General features: G+C 37.5%; 1 protein-coding gene across 5 annotated transcripts; it reads left to right on the top strand.

Annotated features, from left to right (window-relative positions):
- The first annotated feature begins 3,733 nt into the window (after nucleotides 1-3,733).
- On the top strand, nucleotides 3,734-9,076 carry LOC109214087 (histone H3.v1-like). Of its 5 annotated transcripts, XM_019377969.1 has the most exons (8): nucleotides 5,190-5,263; nucleotides 5,847-5,964; nucleotides 6,275-6,352; nucleotides 6,472-6,590; nucleotides 6,698-7,182; nucleotides 7,341-7,468; nucleotides 7,894-7,980; nucleotides 8,634-9,049. In XM_019377969.1, the coding sequence occupies exons 4-8, from the start codon at nucleotides 6,530-6,532 to the stop codon at nucleotides 8,743-8,745; spliced, it is 873 nt and encodes a 290-aa protein (XP_019233514.1). In that variant the 5' UTR covers nucleotides 5,190-5,263; nucleotides 5,847-5,964; nucleotides 6,275-6,352; nucleotides 6,472-6,529; the 3' UTR covers nucleotides 8,746-9,049. The 5 variants fall into 5 exon arrangements, 4 of the variants coding, with proteins under 4 accessions (XP_019233517.1, XP_019233516.1, XP_019233515.1 ...); XM_019377971.1 differs by lacking the exons at nucleotides 7,341-7,468; nucleotides 7,894-7,980; nucleotides 8,634-9,049 and adding exons at nucleotides 3,737-4,071; nucleotides 4,850-4,931 and having other exon boundaries at nucleotides 5,025-5,263; nucleotides 6,698-6,789; XM_019377970.1 differs by lacking the exons at nucleotides 7,341-7,468; nucleotides 7,894-7,980; nucleotides 8,634-9,049 and adding exons at nucleotides 3,737-4,113; nucleotides 4,850-4,931 and having other exon boundaries at nucleotides 5,025-5,263; nucleotides 6,698-6,789.
- Nucleotides 9,077-17,135: the final 8,059 nt, after the last annotated feature.

Below are 17,135 nucleotides of genomic sequence, written 5' to 3'. Positions count from 1 at the left end.
TTTTGTTTCCACCTCGAGCTTATGAATTGAACCCCACATTTTGCTTCCAGTTTTCGGCTATGCTCCAAGGGCGGTGGAACAAATCTAACTGCCCCAAGAAAATAATGTAGCATTCTGCTCTTCTTAGCCTTTGCATGAGGTATGTCATCCTGACTTTTTGGCAAGAAGAATTCCAGCATGTAGGCACCTTATTCCTCATTCCTTGACTCCTCAATTGGCTCGGATGTCTCTATTTCCATATCATCATCCAAACACAATGTGAAAAAATGCTTGGAGTGTGAACCAATGCGCTCAACTACATGAAGCTTGGGATTGTCAACATCCTCAATACCAATGATACTAGAGTCAACTAAATACGCATCTTCAATGTCCTTGGTCGACTCCAATATCTCTTCTACAACATCGACATCTTCAAATTTTAGTTGGTTAGATTGTTGGTGTTTTACTCTAACCTCCTCTATTAGAACCTCAATTTCGATATCTAATTCATGCTCTTCTTGGCTACTATCCATAATATTGGCCTGTTGAGCATTAAATACTTCAACTATTTGACTCACTTGTGCCTCCAGGTTGCGAATAGTAGCATCTTGCCTTTGTATGTGTAGTTATTTCTCATTATTTGTTCCACAAGGCACCTTAGCATATCATTGATCTCTTTCAGGTCATCATCCCTAGGTTCTTTGTTCCTATTAACTTCACAAGAAAAAAAAAAGAACCATCAAAGTAAGGGGTTGGGGGAAGACAAGAAATATAAGCACAACCATGAAAATGACCATCTTGACCACCACACATATCACATACACTCCACACATAAGATTGAATTGGTGCACATAACTCGCTCTCGCAAATATTTTGATAAATTTGCCATGGGTGATTTCCTCCACAATAAGCATTAGGAAGATCAGTAGTAGAATTACCAACATCGAAACTCTTATAATTTAAAGATACCATGTTTCTCAAATATCACTACAAAAAAACTGGAATCAGCTACGAACGTCGTCGTTAATCTGTCGCTAAAACGCTCGCAACTAGCAGAATTTCTTGATAATCTGTTGCTAATCCGTCGCTAAATAAGATTAGCGACGGATTTTTCTATTTAGCTACAGAATTTGTCCGTAGCTAAAACCTGATTTTTTCAGCAGTGAATAAACAAGTAAAACTAAAACTAAAAAAATCAAATACTAAAAAAAATTAAAATAAAAGTTCAAACTTGAAACCCAGAAATATGTACACCTACAGCTACACCGTTAGTTCCCCGGCAACGGAGCCAAAATTTGATCACGCCCAACTATGCCTTATAAAAAGGACTAAGCGGTTGCAAATATAATCCGGTTTACAAGTCCGGAGTTGAATCCCACAGAGAACTAAGGCTTAGCTACATTTGTTCAGTATCGCTAAGAAATACAAGTCCAAATAATTTTCTAATTATAAAGATTGCGATTCTTATTTTAAACTAATTAACTAAAAACTATTAAAAGCAGTAAAATTATTAACTAAGGAGACTAAGAGTTGGAGACAAGAATAAGGAGGTCTAGAGTTATGATTTCCCCAATTGCCAAAATCCTTCCCCCTAGGTCTTCTATAATTTCGCCTCTGTATTCTCTACCGATCGTGAGTACTTTGGATTTTGTAGCTCTCTCTCGAGCAACTACCACAATTTACTAGACGTATTCTCTTGAACTACGCTAGCTGGCACTAATTCACCACTCATTACGATCGCACCTAGGTTTCGTTATCTCTAGTCCCGCCTTTAAACCCTCCATATTGATCTCCCACATACGTTAGGAGTGATGTTGTTCAACAACTACCTAAATATGTGCACTATATCGAGTAGTACACACTAAATAGGCACAGACAATTGATGGCCATTCAATCAACAACAACAAACACGTAGTTGAACAAGTAGAGAAATCCAACGGCTTAATTATATAAAAATATAACAAGAATTCATCCTCCAAAATGTTCCATCAAAACCCTAGATAACAACTTAGCTATTCATAATAGTATGCAAAACTACAATACTAGAATTCATAACCAATAATGGAAATAGAGGAAGAAAGAGGGAAAAACGTGAAATTGAATCCTTCTCCTTCTTGCTCCTAGAGTGTTCTTGCCCCCCTAAAGTCTTCTCTCCATCCAAAGTAGTGTCTCTCCCCCACAATCACGTTTAACATGTATTTACAGTGATTAGGGTTTGTTTGGGCCGAAATTGCTTCTCCTAGTTCGGATTGGAAAAGTTGAATTTTTCTGCCCCGGTCCTGGTCTGGCGATGTGACCCTCACTTTGCTGTCCGGGACTTTCCTGATTTCTTCTGCTTCGGTCCCCGTTTGGCGAAGTGAGCCTCGCTTCGCTGTCCGAGACTTTTCTCTTCAGCTCTTTTTCACCAATATTTCTCCCATTTGATCCTTTTCCGTGCAAGTTTATTCCTACACATAAGAAACACGTAACGAGCATATTTTTACTTCAAAATCGGTGTGAACTTCCATAACTCACACAAGAAATAATACATAATCACGCTCAAAACATAGACTTTTCATCATTTATCAACAATCAACTCAAATTATCTAGTAAACTTTTATCTTCGTGTGCACAGCATTTTCAAGCATGATGTGCTTGTCATTTTCAAAATTTGTTGGAGTGCAAAATTATTACGTTGAATATCTTACCTATTGTAAATTAATTGATATAAAATATGATTGTAAAAGCTTTTCTTTGTCGTCATGAAACTTTCAATAACAAAAAATTATCATACAACATGCTAAGACGTCATTTGTTTCTATTAAGATTAAGACGTTGGAATTCGAATACATATCTGAATATTAGTTTGTGTATTAAGATTAAAACGTCTCAATTTGAATACACATCTGAATATTAAGATGTTACTTTAAAATCTGAATACTCAATAATTAAGACTGTTTATTTAAAATTAATACGTATAAATTAAATCAAATAGTACTAATTAATCTAATATACAAACATATTTTAAAAATTATACGTTAATTGGTGATGATGATGGCTAACAATGGTGGTTGTGGGTGCCGACTGGTGTTGGTGTTAGTGATTATGAGTAGTCGATAGTGGATGACAATAGTTAGCAGTGGTGGTTGATGGTAGTGGTGACTGATAATAGTGATCGATGATATACGTTGGTGGTTGATAGTGATGATTGGTGATTATTGCGATAATGATAGTTGGTGGTGATGGTTGTAAATGATGGCTCGTAATAGTGGCAATTGACATTCGTGCTTGACAGCGGTGGTGATTATTGCCGATGATGGTGGTAATGAGTGGCGGAAGTCTATAATGGCAGGGGACAACGAGAGCAGTGGTAATAGTGATTAATGGTGTATATGTGTAATAGTGAAATATAATTTATACATAAATTCTTGAATGTATAACTTCTTAATGATATTAAGACTTTGTCATAGATATTAATATTTAAGATCTATTCATACTTATTAAGTGACTATAAAATTAAAAAAGCAAACTGACTTAATAATTATTCAGATTTACAGAATAAATACACTTAATGACTGAAATATGAATAATTAAGATTTTAACGTTAGGGTAGATAAATGAGGGCTAAGTATTCTCTAGTGTTGTCAAATGTTAAGAGAATTAACCTTAGAATCATATTTTGGATAATTTGCACGTAGGATAGATGCAAGTGGTTTGTTTTCATTTCCTTTCTTTTAGGTCAAAATGACTTGGTCAAAACTCTTTTACGAGCCACTGGTAACGCAAAAATGAAAAAGAAAGCCAACGAATAAAGAATAAGTACATCCAGGCAACCCTTATTGCGAATCCCCTTATTGCATGCATTTTTCTCCTATCTTCCTACGGAAAACCAACAAGTATGTTGAAACTGAACTCGGGTTCGGGCTATATACGCCCAGCGCACGATAGCATTTGGCCCCGTATTGTTCTGGGTCCTTCCTCCAGCTCTCGTCTTTCTATATCATTCAGCGTCGCCCATTCACGACGAAGCCGGATCGTTACCCTCAATCCCGTTGTGGCCGTTTTGCCAGATCCAGAATCCTTTCGTTTTTGCTTCGATTCACGCCCCTTTCGGTAATTTTCGTCTGATTTGACTCGATCTGCTTGGGTTTTCAGGTATAGCGGATCTATTTAGGCAATACATTACTAAATTGGTACAATTTTTTCTTTGAATTTTCATTGAATAACTGCTTTGTTTCGGTATTCCAGATCGATTCAGGTAATATATTTTCAATTTTTGTGAATTTGTAGGCTATTTGGATATTAATTAGTGGCAATTAGGGTTTCCTATTCCCTTTTTTTTGATAAGGAAAAAGGAAAATAGGGTTTCCTATTCTAGATTAAAATTTTGTTTTTTTAATTACCATTTAAGGTCCTTCAGGCTCCAGTGGATCAAGAGTCAAGAAATTGGAAGCATTTACGTGTTCGATTTCCAATAAATCTTAATTAGTAGTAAATAGAACTGGTGTGGTTCGGTTGCAATCAATTTTTATTTTTCTAAAAGTAATTTGTTGAGTATGGACTCAGAAACTCTAAAAATTTGGGTGTCACGAATAATTCTCTTACTCTATTGCGGAGAAGGAGAAGAAGAAGAGAAACAGTGAAGGTTTTGAAATGTTCAAATTCTCTATCAATTCATTTTTTATATTTAATAAGGTCTGATTTGTTTCAATATCTGATCTTTGACAGATGTTGATTGTTTTTGTCTTCCGCTGATTAACTTAATTTGGTGTGCACCAGTTTGGTGGAAATTTTCTTTTTAATATGTTATGATGGAAAAAGTTATAGGTTTTCCATTGTGTGCCTATCAGCCTATCACTGTGGTCATAACTTCATCTCCTTCTCTGCTCAGGATCTGCTTTTTGGTCTTTTCATGAGTTATTGAGAATTTGTTTGGCTGATCCAGAACAACTATGCACGGATATGAAAGAGACGTAAGCTATTACTACATCTTTTTTAAATCCTTGCTTTTGCTTTGAAATTTTCATCTTCTGCTTTGGTATGACAGCTTTATTGTGTTCATTCAGGAGTATGAGGAGTATGAAGATTTGGATGAATATGAGGAGGAAGGTGAAGAGCAAGAAGAGGACGAGGAGGGCGAAGAGGAATATGAGGAGGAAGAGCCTCAGCAGCCTCCACAAGAGTTGTCGGAGTACCTGGAGCTGAGACAACGACTGAAAGAAGATATCAGGAAACAGAGGAAGAAGGAATTAGGTTCTGTCAATGGCCGTTCAACTGAAATTAAGAAGGCTTTGCCAAGGGACAAGTGAGTGCCACTAGTGTGTTTCAGATTTTGGACACCCTTGTTTGTTTGTTTGTCAATATGTTACTTTGTGCTGGATTTTGAATTTATCAATTCTGTGTAATGAATGTACTCTCACTTAGTCTGTTGCATATTTCTAAATATTAGCTGTGTTCTGTCTCATGCATAGAAATGCGCTTTTCAAAACCACATATATCAAATACATTTTTAAAAAAAAACCACATATGTCAAACAGATTTTCGAAAAAAACTGCATATGTCAAATGGATCTTTTGGGTGTCTATTTATGCATCTTCTTTGGAATATATGCCTTGTCCTCCCGCCACTCTAGTTTCATTTGAAATTGTTCACTACTGGAGATTGATAAATATGATTTTTTTTCCAAAATTCTGATTTCTACATTCTAAAAGATACTAGTATAATTCTAATATTTTCTGTGTTTTTAATCTTCAAGGCGTAGTTGCACGAAATGTATCTCTTACCCTTTGTAAAGATTTATTGGTGTATACATCTAGAATAAAGTTAATTGATTTCAGTTTTGAAGCTTATGCTGTTGGTCTTACTTCTTTCTTTCTCGGCACTTTCAGTTATGGTTCCTTCTTTGGACCTTCTCAGCCTGTGATCGCTCAAAGAGTAATCCAAGAAAGCAAGTCGCTATTGGAGAATACAAATTTGGCAGCAAAAGTCCTGAAATCAAACCATGCTGTATGTATCAATTTTAATTCATATGAAGATGCCTGTGCCTCAGTATAGTTTTGTAATTCTATGATTGATGAAGGTTTGCAAATCATCATCACCTTATAAGTCCTCTCTAGTAGTGTACACAATAAGACAACAGCTTTAGCTTCCACTTCCACACTATGAAAAATTAGTAATATCACATGACATGCCATTATTGCATGGTTAATTATTCTCATCTTCACTGGAGCCAATGGGCATTGAATGGCATATATACCTTTCCATTGATGTTAGGGCCTACATTATATCTGTTACAGAGCGTTTTCTGTTCTTGTAGAACGACAGGAGCTCTGCATCAAAACCCGCAGGATCAAAATCTGGCACTAGCAGCCATGCATCAAAGGTCACTAATGGGGTACTGAATTAATTAGTGGAAATTAATGTACTCCTCTTAATTGTGTTTTACTACTGATGATGTACTCTGTATTTTCTGATGCTTCTTTTAAACAATTTTTGCCATATCAATTTCTGCAGTTGAAAACAAAGGTCCAGATGTTAAAAAATACAAGAGATTACTCATTTCTATTATCTGATGATGCTGAACTTCCTGCTCCATCAAAAGGAGTACCTCATAAAGACTGCCCCTTATTCTGGTGCGCTTCCTATCATAGCTAATCTGGTTGTTTATTTAGTGGTTCAGGCCGTAAGCCATACTGTATTTATTGAGAAAACTTATTCAGTTGTTTTGGTGATATTGAAGATGCACGATTATCTTCACCGCCAAGCAGCAAGCAATCTTTAAGTAATACGCGGAGGAAGCTGCTCAATGATCGTGAAGTACGGAAACCTATACCAGGAAGCAGCCAAATGCAATCGAAACTGTTGACGCAGCTATCAGTTTCTGTTCGTAAACAATCTCAACTAGCATTAGATTTGAGAAAACAGCTTAGTAGCAGTAAAGGGAGTGGGCCTGATCGGCCTTTGGGGCCAAAAGTGGTGCCTCCCAAAGTTATAGGGGTTCCAAATGGCAAGAGGGTTTTGACACCAGGCGTCAAGAGCACTGTGCCTGCTTTGCATAAGCCAACCCCTTCAAAGTTGCAACCTTCTATTCCAAGGCAGTCCTTAGTACAGAAAAAGGAACTGCCACAATCTGGAAAGTCAAAGGGGATATCAAATCAAGCTGTGCCTTCATCCAAATCTAAGCAGATGATGCAGAAACAGGCAGTGCCGTCATCCAAATCTCAGGTCTTACCTATGTTTTCTTTTTTATGTTATCCATTTTATCTTTTCCTTGGGTTACAGAGAATGAAGGCCTGCTTTCCCTCTGTTTTGGTTTGGGTTGGGGGGTTTGCCAGTAGTAGTGGTGGTGGAGACCTGCTGATCCAAATTTGTGATTTTAACAGATAAAGCAACTGCCTCCTAAAACTGCAACTCGTTCTTTGGAAGATAGGCGCCCAGCAAGAAAACCAAAGAGACATGATGAAGAAGGCGATGGAGCAGAAGCTATTAGTATGATTAGGAGGATGTTTGGGTACTTATCATTCCTTCCTTATAAGTTTCTTTTAGTTGATTTTTTGTCCTTTTGGGAAGGTTGGCTTGCAATGATTTTTTTTGAAGCTCTAGCTTTAGAATTTCTGACATTGCTGGTTGCTTTAGAGTTGAGGGTTCGTGAGACCAGAAACCTTATAGTCTTGAAGGACCTTTTTGTGCAAGTGGATAGACTTCCTAATGGAAACTGATCAGGTGAAATATTCACGTTCTCTGGTCAGATTCTCTTGCGGTTGAGGAAACATACAAAAAAGTTGATTCAGATAAAACTTGTATGATTGGTTCTTTATTTGATGTAGTTAAATTAAGATCTGTGATAAACTGCAAGATGTTGCTAGCTTTGATAATGCCTAATGTTGAATTTCATCTCGTTTTGTTGGCTTGAGAAAGTATGTCTCTTTTTTGTAGGTATAATCCCAACAGGTATCAAGATGATGATGATACCAGTGATATGGAGGCTAATTTTGATGACATACTAAGGGAAGAAAAGCGAAGGTTGGTGAAATTGTCTCATCTTTCTATACTTACTTTCAACATTTGTTAGTTCATGCTGAGCGCCTAGGTCACTTGATCTGCTAGTGTAAGCAATCCCACTCCCTCTGCTACTCCCATCTTCCCTTCAAGGGAATAACACACACTTAATTCATTTGCTAGAAGTTCAAATTGAAGGCTTCTCCTAGTTAGGCATTTCTTTTTTGTCTTTCTTTTTTATCTTATTTTGCATTTCATATAGAGGGTCTAACATGCAGGGCATGACCTCATCACCTAGTTTTTGACTACATGGGTGAAGTTGAGTGGAGTACTGTTCTTTTTGCATATCCATTTGTTTTGCTGTGATGCGAAGGCAGAAAAAAGACTGGAAACAGTAATTTCAAACCTATAGTTAACCTTCTTTCCTTCTGGCTTTAAAATGAGATTTTTTTGAATTTTTCTGTGCAAACTTTTCAAAACGTAACCAATGCTTATGGCTGCTGCTATGATGGGAAGCAGCAATTTTCTAGACTAGATATTTAGATTATGCAATGTCTGTTCGCAGTCTTGTGTTCCTGTTAGTACTTATCTTGTCAAGATGAGTGCTTCAACGGTCTCCCGCACCGCACAACTAAGCGAAGGTGCTGAATGCTAACCTACTTCTATTTGTTTTCCAGTGCAAAAATAGCAAGGAAAGAGGACGAGGAAGAACTTCGGAAGATAGAAGAAGAAGAGAGGAGGGAGCAGTTGAGAAAGCAGGCAAAGAAGCGCAAGTTGAGTCATCATTGAAGGGAAAGATGGTTTTCCGTTGCTTGATAGATAGAACTACTGAGGTTTTCATTTTTCGCTAGTTAGCCACAAAGTAAAGGGGGGCTGTGGGAAATTTGTACAGGAATATTGAGTCTCCGCTTAATTTACCTATTGATTTGTTTCTATTGGTTGTTGTATTGAGATTTGAGCGTTGCCGCTCATCGCCCAAGCAGCTGTAGTAGAATCTTTTTATCATTCTGCTGCTGCAATAATTTAATGTCTCTATTTGCTAAGCTAAATTTGAGAAAATTCTTGGGGTACATGCCCCACACCTTTTGATTTAGTTACTGTACATTATATTTTGCCGTAACTTCATTTGTGCTGATTTGGATTATTTGTTGTCAGATTGTCAAAATTTGAACGGTGATACAATGAATTTGAATAGACCAATGCTTATCCACTTGGATTCTCCTCTTCCAGATTAACTGTGTCAAAGACTTGGATGGAGACCAGTGATGTGAAATCAAACCACCAAATAATTTAATTTAGGAATTAGACTTACCATAAATTTCACATAAAAACAATTGGGATCCTTACTTTTCAATTATATAGCCCATATTTCAATTTACAACCTACTAGCCCTAAAATAATAAGCTAAGATTTAACATCCAACTCTAATAGGTTCTCAAAATTACTATCTAATTTTTAAAAAAGATTGCTCAAGCTTTAAGTTAATTTTCGAATCAGTAAGTGTAACTCAAATATTAGTTCAACAAACCAAATCCATTTGGATGGTGAAAATTAGATTTTTAACAAGTTTAAATATGTGGGTTTAGATTCCGAATTTGATTTTGTGAGAAATTTGGAGTGGGAATTATCAAGAATTGTTAGAAATAGTATGAGGAAGTTGTATATAAAATTTGAAGTCATTTAATGGAGATTTGGACTGATTTTGAACAAGAATTGCAACTGAAAATCGTGGAAGAAGTTCGTCTACATACGCTTGTATAAAGGTGTATAAAAATGTATAATAGTGTATAAGATGTGTTTATACACTCATATACACTATTATACAAGATTATACATAATTATACAAAAAACTGACTCCATCTTCTTCCTTGCGTTTTTTCTGAAATTTAACTCAAATCTTGCTCAAATCTACTCTAAATCACTTCAAATTTAAATTTTGAACTCCGTTTGATATTTTCAATCAATTGGAACAACACCCAATCCAAACAACTAACAAACTCAAAAAATCTTATTTTTGAAAGCAAAACTTTGAATGGCCTTCAATGGTGGAATGTTGAATCTTCAATTTTCTTACATTGCAACTAGGTGACACAGGGAAGAAGCAGTAATGGCGGACGGCCCCTTGAAGCACATGTAGAAGAAGTGAGAAGAAAAGAGAGTAAAAGCAATGGTTGTGAGAACATAAATTTAACTCCATAGCTTTTAGAAGCAATGGTTGTAAGAAAACAGATTTTGAATTTGCTACTGCTTTCAAAATATGTAAAATATGGGCTAGATCAGGTAAAACATAAAAATATGGGCCATTTTTTTGTTATGGTACGAAGTAAGTGTATTTTCGAGTCCGAAACTTTTTTGATGCTTTTTTGTACAAAAAGCACATTTTTAGTGTTAAAATTTTTTTTACATTAATAGGTAATTCGCAGTTTAATACTGCGAATTATTAAAAAAAATATTTTTTTAGCAATTCTCAGTATTATACTGCGAATTGCTTAAAAATGGGCCCAGCTATTTTTTCAAAAGACATTTCACAGTATTATACTGCGAATTAGGGTAATTTGCAGTATAATACTGCGAAATGCCCTTTTTTACTGATTTTTGGCCCCACAAATAATAATTAACTGACATAACAATAATTCAAATACATAAAACGCAGTATAATACTGCGAATTCCTTTAAAAAATTCTATACCCCAAGCTCGGACTTGCCTTATTTATAGGCGTTTCAATTTTATGAAAATTCATTCAATACTTAACTTCAAACATACGTTCATCAATCTCTCTTCTCCTTATCAATCATTTTTTTACAATGTCTGAAGTGCCAAAAATAAGGCTTTCACTGTATTGGGGGGTGAGGTTGTGGTGGAGAATAACTCTATGAGGTATAGCTCACCTCCACAGTGTCATGTTAAATTGCCGCTTACTATGGAGTACGATACATTGGTATCGTTATTACGTAAAAAAAATGAGTGAGCGGAGGCGTTCGGTTAACCTTAAAGTAACCGGTAGATTTCCGTATTCAGTGACTCCGCAGGGGTTTGCTTATTATTCTGAGTTTAACATCGAGGATGATGAAACTCTTAGAGATTTTTTGCGGATTCCGGATGAATACAGGGAATTTATTGTAATAAAATTATTGGAAATATATGTCAAGGTGGAAGACGTTCCTAGTAATGAGGGCGTGCATAGCAGGGATAACCCTCAGTCATCGGGTGGTTATTCTGGAGCAATTTTTGCCGGACAGATTGCTCATGAAAGAGCTTGCCTTGATTTAAACTTGTCACCACCGGCAAATGAGCAGCCACAAAATAATACTATGACTTTATATAATCAACAAGACGACTGGTAAACTTCAATTTTACTACGCTTTAGTGATGTTTTTTTTTTATGTTTTAATTGGATTTGTATTAACACTCATATTTTTTATAGGGGGTACCGTCCGGACATGAATTTTACAAGTTATGACCCCGCCCCTAGTTGGAATATGCGTAGTTCTGGGGTATTGGACCACGGTGGTCCATCCGGGAGTCATCACCAACATGAAAACATCCATCATGAAACGTCAAGACAATACGATTTGTAAGTAAAGTGATATAGCTATATCTAAAGTATTTTTCCTGAGTTTTGGGTAACTTATCTTTTTGTTCTTTTTGTGCAGTGAAAACGAGCTTCTTGAAGCTCCTGACCTCACACAGTTGCCCATAGACGACGTATTTACTCGTGATTTGGCAGATGCGCAGAGTCAGGAGGATGATAGTGATTATGACAACAATGCGGATGAGTCTGGGGATGACACACCCTTCCATGATGAGGAGGAGGAAGTGAATGTTGAACCGGAGCTGACGAGGGAGCATGTTCCTCCACCTCCAGCTAGCCCAAGAGTGTACGAGTCCCACGTGCCATTTCATGAGCGGAATACTCCCTACCTTGATAATTTTCCAAGCATGCCTAACGTGGATGCCCTCACAAGGGATGATGATGAATTATGGTCAGCGATGTGGGATGAGTCTAGATCAGGTGTTCTGACAAAGGGCATGTATTTCCCCGATAAAGCTCACCTAATTAGAGCTATAAAAATCTACAGTATAAGAGAGTGCCGTGAGATGACGGTAAGTGAGTCAACTACGGAGAAATACAAGGCTGTATGCCGTAGGTGGTTTATGGGTTGTCATTGGATGTTGCGTGCCAGCAAGAAGAAATCAGGTTTGTGGAAAGTGGGTAAATTTATTAGCGAGCATAGATGTGAAATGGACACATTCAATGAGAATCACTTCAACTTGGATGTGGACTTGATTTCCCTTGTCTTGATTCAATTTTTGGAAGTGTCCATTAGGTTCAAGATTAAAGAGTGTATTACAGTCGTCCACCAGGAGTATGGTTGTACTATAACCAAAAGAAAGGCATATCTCGGTCGCAAACGTGCCTTTGAACTTATTTATGGCGACTGGGATAAGTCTTTTTCAAATCTGCCCAGGTACATGGCTGCACTACAACACTTTAACCCCGGGACTGTTGTTGAATGGAGGCGTGAGCGGAGTCCGGACAGACCGGAATATATATTCAACTATGTATTTTGGTCATTTAAACCAGCAATTGATGGTTTTGTGCATTGCCATCCTGTAATTTTCATAGACGGTACTCATGTCTATGGAAAGTATGATATTAAGCTTTTGATTGCAGTTGCAGTAGATGCCAACGGACAAATATTTCCACTAGCTTTTGCCATTTGTGCCAACGAAAGTGAAGAGACGTGGACGCATTTTTTGAACCACTTGAAGCAGCACGTTGTCAAACAGCGTTAAGGTATTTATCTAATATCTGATCGGCATGGTGGTATTTTAAGTTCTGTAAGTCACTTGCCTGAATGGCATGAACCATATGCATACCACCGTTACTGTGTGAGGCACCTGAAAGCCAATTTTCCAGAAGAAATTTCCTGACAAGGCCTTGCATGACTTAATGTGGATGGCTGCAACTGAGCACCAGCAGTGCAAATTCACGAGGCGCATGGAAGCGATCCGGCCGATAGATCCACGAGCCTATACTTGGTTGATGCGACATGAGCCTCACATGTGGACATTGCATGCTGATGGCGGCAGACGATGGGGAGCCCTCACTACAAACGTGTCGGAGTCATTCAATGGCTTGTTGAAGTCTGCCCGTGGACTGCCTGTCACCGCCATGGTCCGTATGACATTCAAACAGAGTGCGGAGAGGTTTGTTGAAAGGCATGCAGCTGCATCGGCATTGATGGACAGGGGTGTTGAATTTATGCCAATACCCATGAGAAGATTTGAAAGGTCCAGGAGGCGAGCACAGTGGCATTCATTTCTTCAGTACGATCATGAACGGGGTGTTTTTGAAGTTAAGACCACTATCCACGGACACCGTGGGAATAATCTACAGACGGTGAATGAAAATAGAAGGTTATGTTCATGTGGGAAATGGACCATCTACCACATGCTGTGCGCACATGCGTTGAAGTGCTTTCAACAAGTTCGATATGGGGCAACAAACTATATTGATAGGCAATACAGTGTTGCTGCATACGTAGACACGTATAGTGGGAAGTTGCATCCATTGTGCTGAGCATTATTGGCCGCCGGAACCTTTTAAGATGGTATGTAACAAGGACTATTTGCGCAAGCTGAAAGTGCAAAAGAGAATGCGTATACGGAACCAAATGGATGTTGGTGAGTCCGTTTATGCGCGTAAATGTGGCATATGCTCGCAAACAGGACACGACCGTCGTAAATATCCTTCAGGTGGTGTGCGTGGCGGTGGTAATCCTGGTGCAAGTTCGTCCAATGTACCCAACTATCAAGGATACCCCTAGTCTTTTATTTTGGTATTATTTTTTGTAATTCATGTGTGTAGTTGTGTTTGTTTCAATATATATGAAATAAAATAAATTTTCACAATCTTGTTACATCTTATTTTTTAACGTTATATTTTGATATGGTTGTTCAAATATTGAACTTTTTTGTGTTAGTAAACATGACCAAGAACGTGGTATAAAAAAAAATTCGTATTAAAAAATAAATTAAATATGTAAAGCGTGGTACAATAATGTATTTTATCAATTGTCTTGTCGTTCTCAAAAAGCTGTAAAGCGTGGTTCAAAAGCTTGAATGATTGAAGAAAAAGCTTTTTTTTTTTTGCAGAAAAATTAAATATGTAAATCTCAGTATAATACTACGTTTTGTTGAGTTGTCATGTCGTTCTGAAAAAGCTGAAAACCCTATTTTTTTATCAGAATAATTTAATATGTAAATCGCAGTATAATACTACATTTTGTTGAGTTGTCACGTCGTTCTGAAAAAGCTGAAAACCATGTGAAAACCATGTTTTTTTATCAGAATAATTTAATATGTAAATCGCAGTATAATACTACGTTTTGTTGAGTTGTCATGTCGTTCTGAAAAAGTTGAAAACCATGTGAAAACCCTGTTTTTGTATCAGAATAATTTAATATGTAAAATGCAGTATAATACTACGTTTTGTGTGAAATCTTGACTATAAATAACGGTCGCATGCTACTTATATTCTTCGCTTAACAATAACCAAAGTTTCTCTATAAGAAATGTCTGAACAAAACGTTTATGTCCCAAGGTGCTACTGCGGAGAAAAATGCAGTTTGTACAAATGGTGGCCAGATGGTGGACGCTGCTACTGGGCATGTACGAACAAGCTTGACGAGCTACCCGGCAAGCCTACATGTGAATTTGAGGTTTGGATGGATGAACCATCTAACCAGGAGTACTACAAAGAAAGAATTTATCACCTTCATTGTACCTGTACAAGCCAAGCGGTATGCGAGCGCCGAACCAACGATGAAATTGAGGCGTTGAAGGCCAAACTCAACGAGGTAGAAGAAGAGAAAAAAAGCTAGAAGAACAACTCAAGTGGTTGGAGCAAATTGTAGTACGCGGTCGTGATTAAACAGTGGCTTGTACGTGATAAGCGTAGTAGTATATTTTTATTTTTCCCTTGTCATGTGTTTGTATTAGTTGTACTGTTTGTATCTTTAGATTTGCCGCTTTCGTGTTTGTGTTGTCATGTTCAAATAAAATTGCTGTTCAAATTCTGTTCCAATAAAAATGTTGTTATAGTGGAGTTGTTGTCATTAAATACATAATGTATTATTTTCTTCATATAATTGTTCAAATATTCAACTTATTATTGTTGCTAAAGAACTCCAAACTATTTTTTTTAAAAAAAAAATTATATGTAAAGCGTGGTATAATACATACGTTTTGTTGAGTTGTCATGTCGTTCTAAAAAGGCTGAAAAACATGTGAAAACCCTGTTTCGTGTCAAAGAAATTTAAAATATTAATCGTGGTATAATACTACGTTTTGTTGAGTTGTCATGTCTTTCTGAAAAGGCTGAACACCATCTGAAAACAGAATTTTTTTTAGAAAAATTAAATATGTAAATCTCAGTATAATACTACGTTTTGTTGAGTTGTCATGTCGTTCTGAAAAAGCTGAAAACCATGTGAAAACCCTGTTTCGTGTCAGAGAAATTTAATATGTAATTCGCAGTATTATACTACGTTTTGTTGAGTTGTCATGTCGTTCTGAAAGAGCTGACAATCATGTGAAAACCTTATTTTTTCATAAAAATTTAATATGTAAATCGCAGTATAATACTACGATCAATCTGAAATCTTGCCTATAAATAACGAGCGCATTCGAGTTATTTTCTGCGCTTAACAACAACCTATAATCGAGATTTTCCATAAAACCAAACTTCTCTTTAAGAAATGTCTCAACGACCCCTTCGTTGCCCAAAGTGCGACTGTGGAATCAAAAGCATGATGTACAATGATTGGGAAGAAGCTGGACGTCGCTACTGCGCGTGTATGAACAAGTTTTATAGGCAACCCGACGTACCTATATGCAATTTTAAGGTATGGGTTGATGAACCATGTGAGCAGGAATACTACAAAGACAAGTTGTATCATCTTCAAGATGTGTGTACGGGGCAGTGGGACAGAGAGCGCCAATCGAAGCAAGAAATTGAAGAGTTGAAGGCGAAGATCAAGGAGGTGGAAGAAGAGAAAAAAAAATTGGAAAAAAAGCTCGAGAGGATGAAGCAGAGAATACTAGGCGGTCGTAACTAAGCAATGGCATTTACGTGTTGAGTGTTGTAGTGTATCTTCATGTTTCCTTTCTCAAGTGCTTTCATTAGTTCTACTGTTTGTTTTTGTGTTAGGTTTGTATGGTTTGTGTTTGAGTTGTACTGTTTAAGTAAAATTACTGTTCAAACGCAATTAAAATAAAATTGTTATTAAAAGATAATTGTTACCATTATTTACATAAAGCACTATTTACACAAAGTTAATACATAAGTAAATCAGTGAGTGCCGCAGCATGTGTGCTTCAGTGTTGCTGCTGGCCTAAGTCGCATCCCCTGTCGCCCGGGCACACTATCTGGATCATCATCATCAAGCCGCCTCTTTATGTGAGGATGTGCAGCAGCATCGACACTACAACTGGCAGGATCTCGGAAGAATAGGCCGTCGGGCCGTTAGCAACCTACAAAACAAGAAGTAATCTTAGCATGTGAAAATGTATTGTTTATGAAAATGTATTATTATCTTAACCTACAAAATGTATTATTATTTTAAGTAAAAAAATATTTTCTCACCATGGTCTCGTCGGCCTCCTGGGTATATGCATCCGTGGTGTGCTCATCACCGCATGTAGTGTCCTCAAAGATGGGCTGGGACGAAGACTGCATAAGAAAGTAAAAATTAATTAATGGCAGCTCATTAAGGAAAAGAAAACAAATTGAAATATTAAAGTAATACAAACATACCACCGCCTGTGGTAGATCCGCATGAACTGCCGGGGATGAGGGATAACTCAACCTGCGCCCGCCATCCACGTCCCGGGTCGGCCGATCCTCAGTTGCGGTAGATGGGCATGCGAAGTACTGCTCTGCATCCCTGTCGAATGTACCCGTGATCGACAATGCTCCTGACGGGGTGACCTGCGATGCCGGCAGAGATAGCTGAAGGCTGTAAGAAGGCATGCTGCTGGAAGGCTCATCTGCCTGAGGTATATAACCATGCTGATCATCTCCAAGCGCCTCAACTCCAAAGTCCTCATCCTGTCCCTCAGCATGTGGGTCGACAGGTGCCTCACCGCCCCATTGCTGGGGACCACCTCCTCG

Source organism: Nicotiana attenuata, unplaced genomic scaffold (assembly GCF_001879085.1).
Source record: "Nicotiana attenuata strain UT unplaced genomic scaffold, NIATTr2, whole genome shotgun sequence".
NCBI lineage: Eukaryota > Viridiplantae > Streptophyta > Magnoliopsida > Solanales > Solanaceae > Nicotiana > Nicotiana attenuata.
This window is presented reverse-complemented; position numbering and strand designations above follow the sequence as displayed.

What these genes read in the sequence shown, in the direction of transcription:
- LOC109214087 (XM_019377969.1), top strand. Translation starts at nt 6,530, where the DNA reads ATGATGCTGAACTTCCTGCTCCATCAAAAGGAGTACCTCATAAAGACT. An exon ending in ATGATTAGGAGGATGTTTGG is followed by an intron (nt 7,469 to 7,893) that starts GTACTTATCATT and finishes TCTTTTTTGTAG; the next exon opens with GTATAATCCCAACAGGTATC. An exon ending in CTAAGGGAAGAAAAGCGAAG is followed by an intron (nt 7,981 to 8,633) that starts GTTGGTGAAATT and finishes TTTGTTTTCCAG; the next exon opens with TGCAAAAATAGCAAGGAAAG.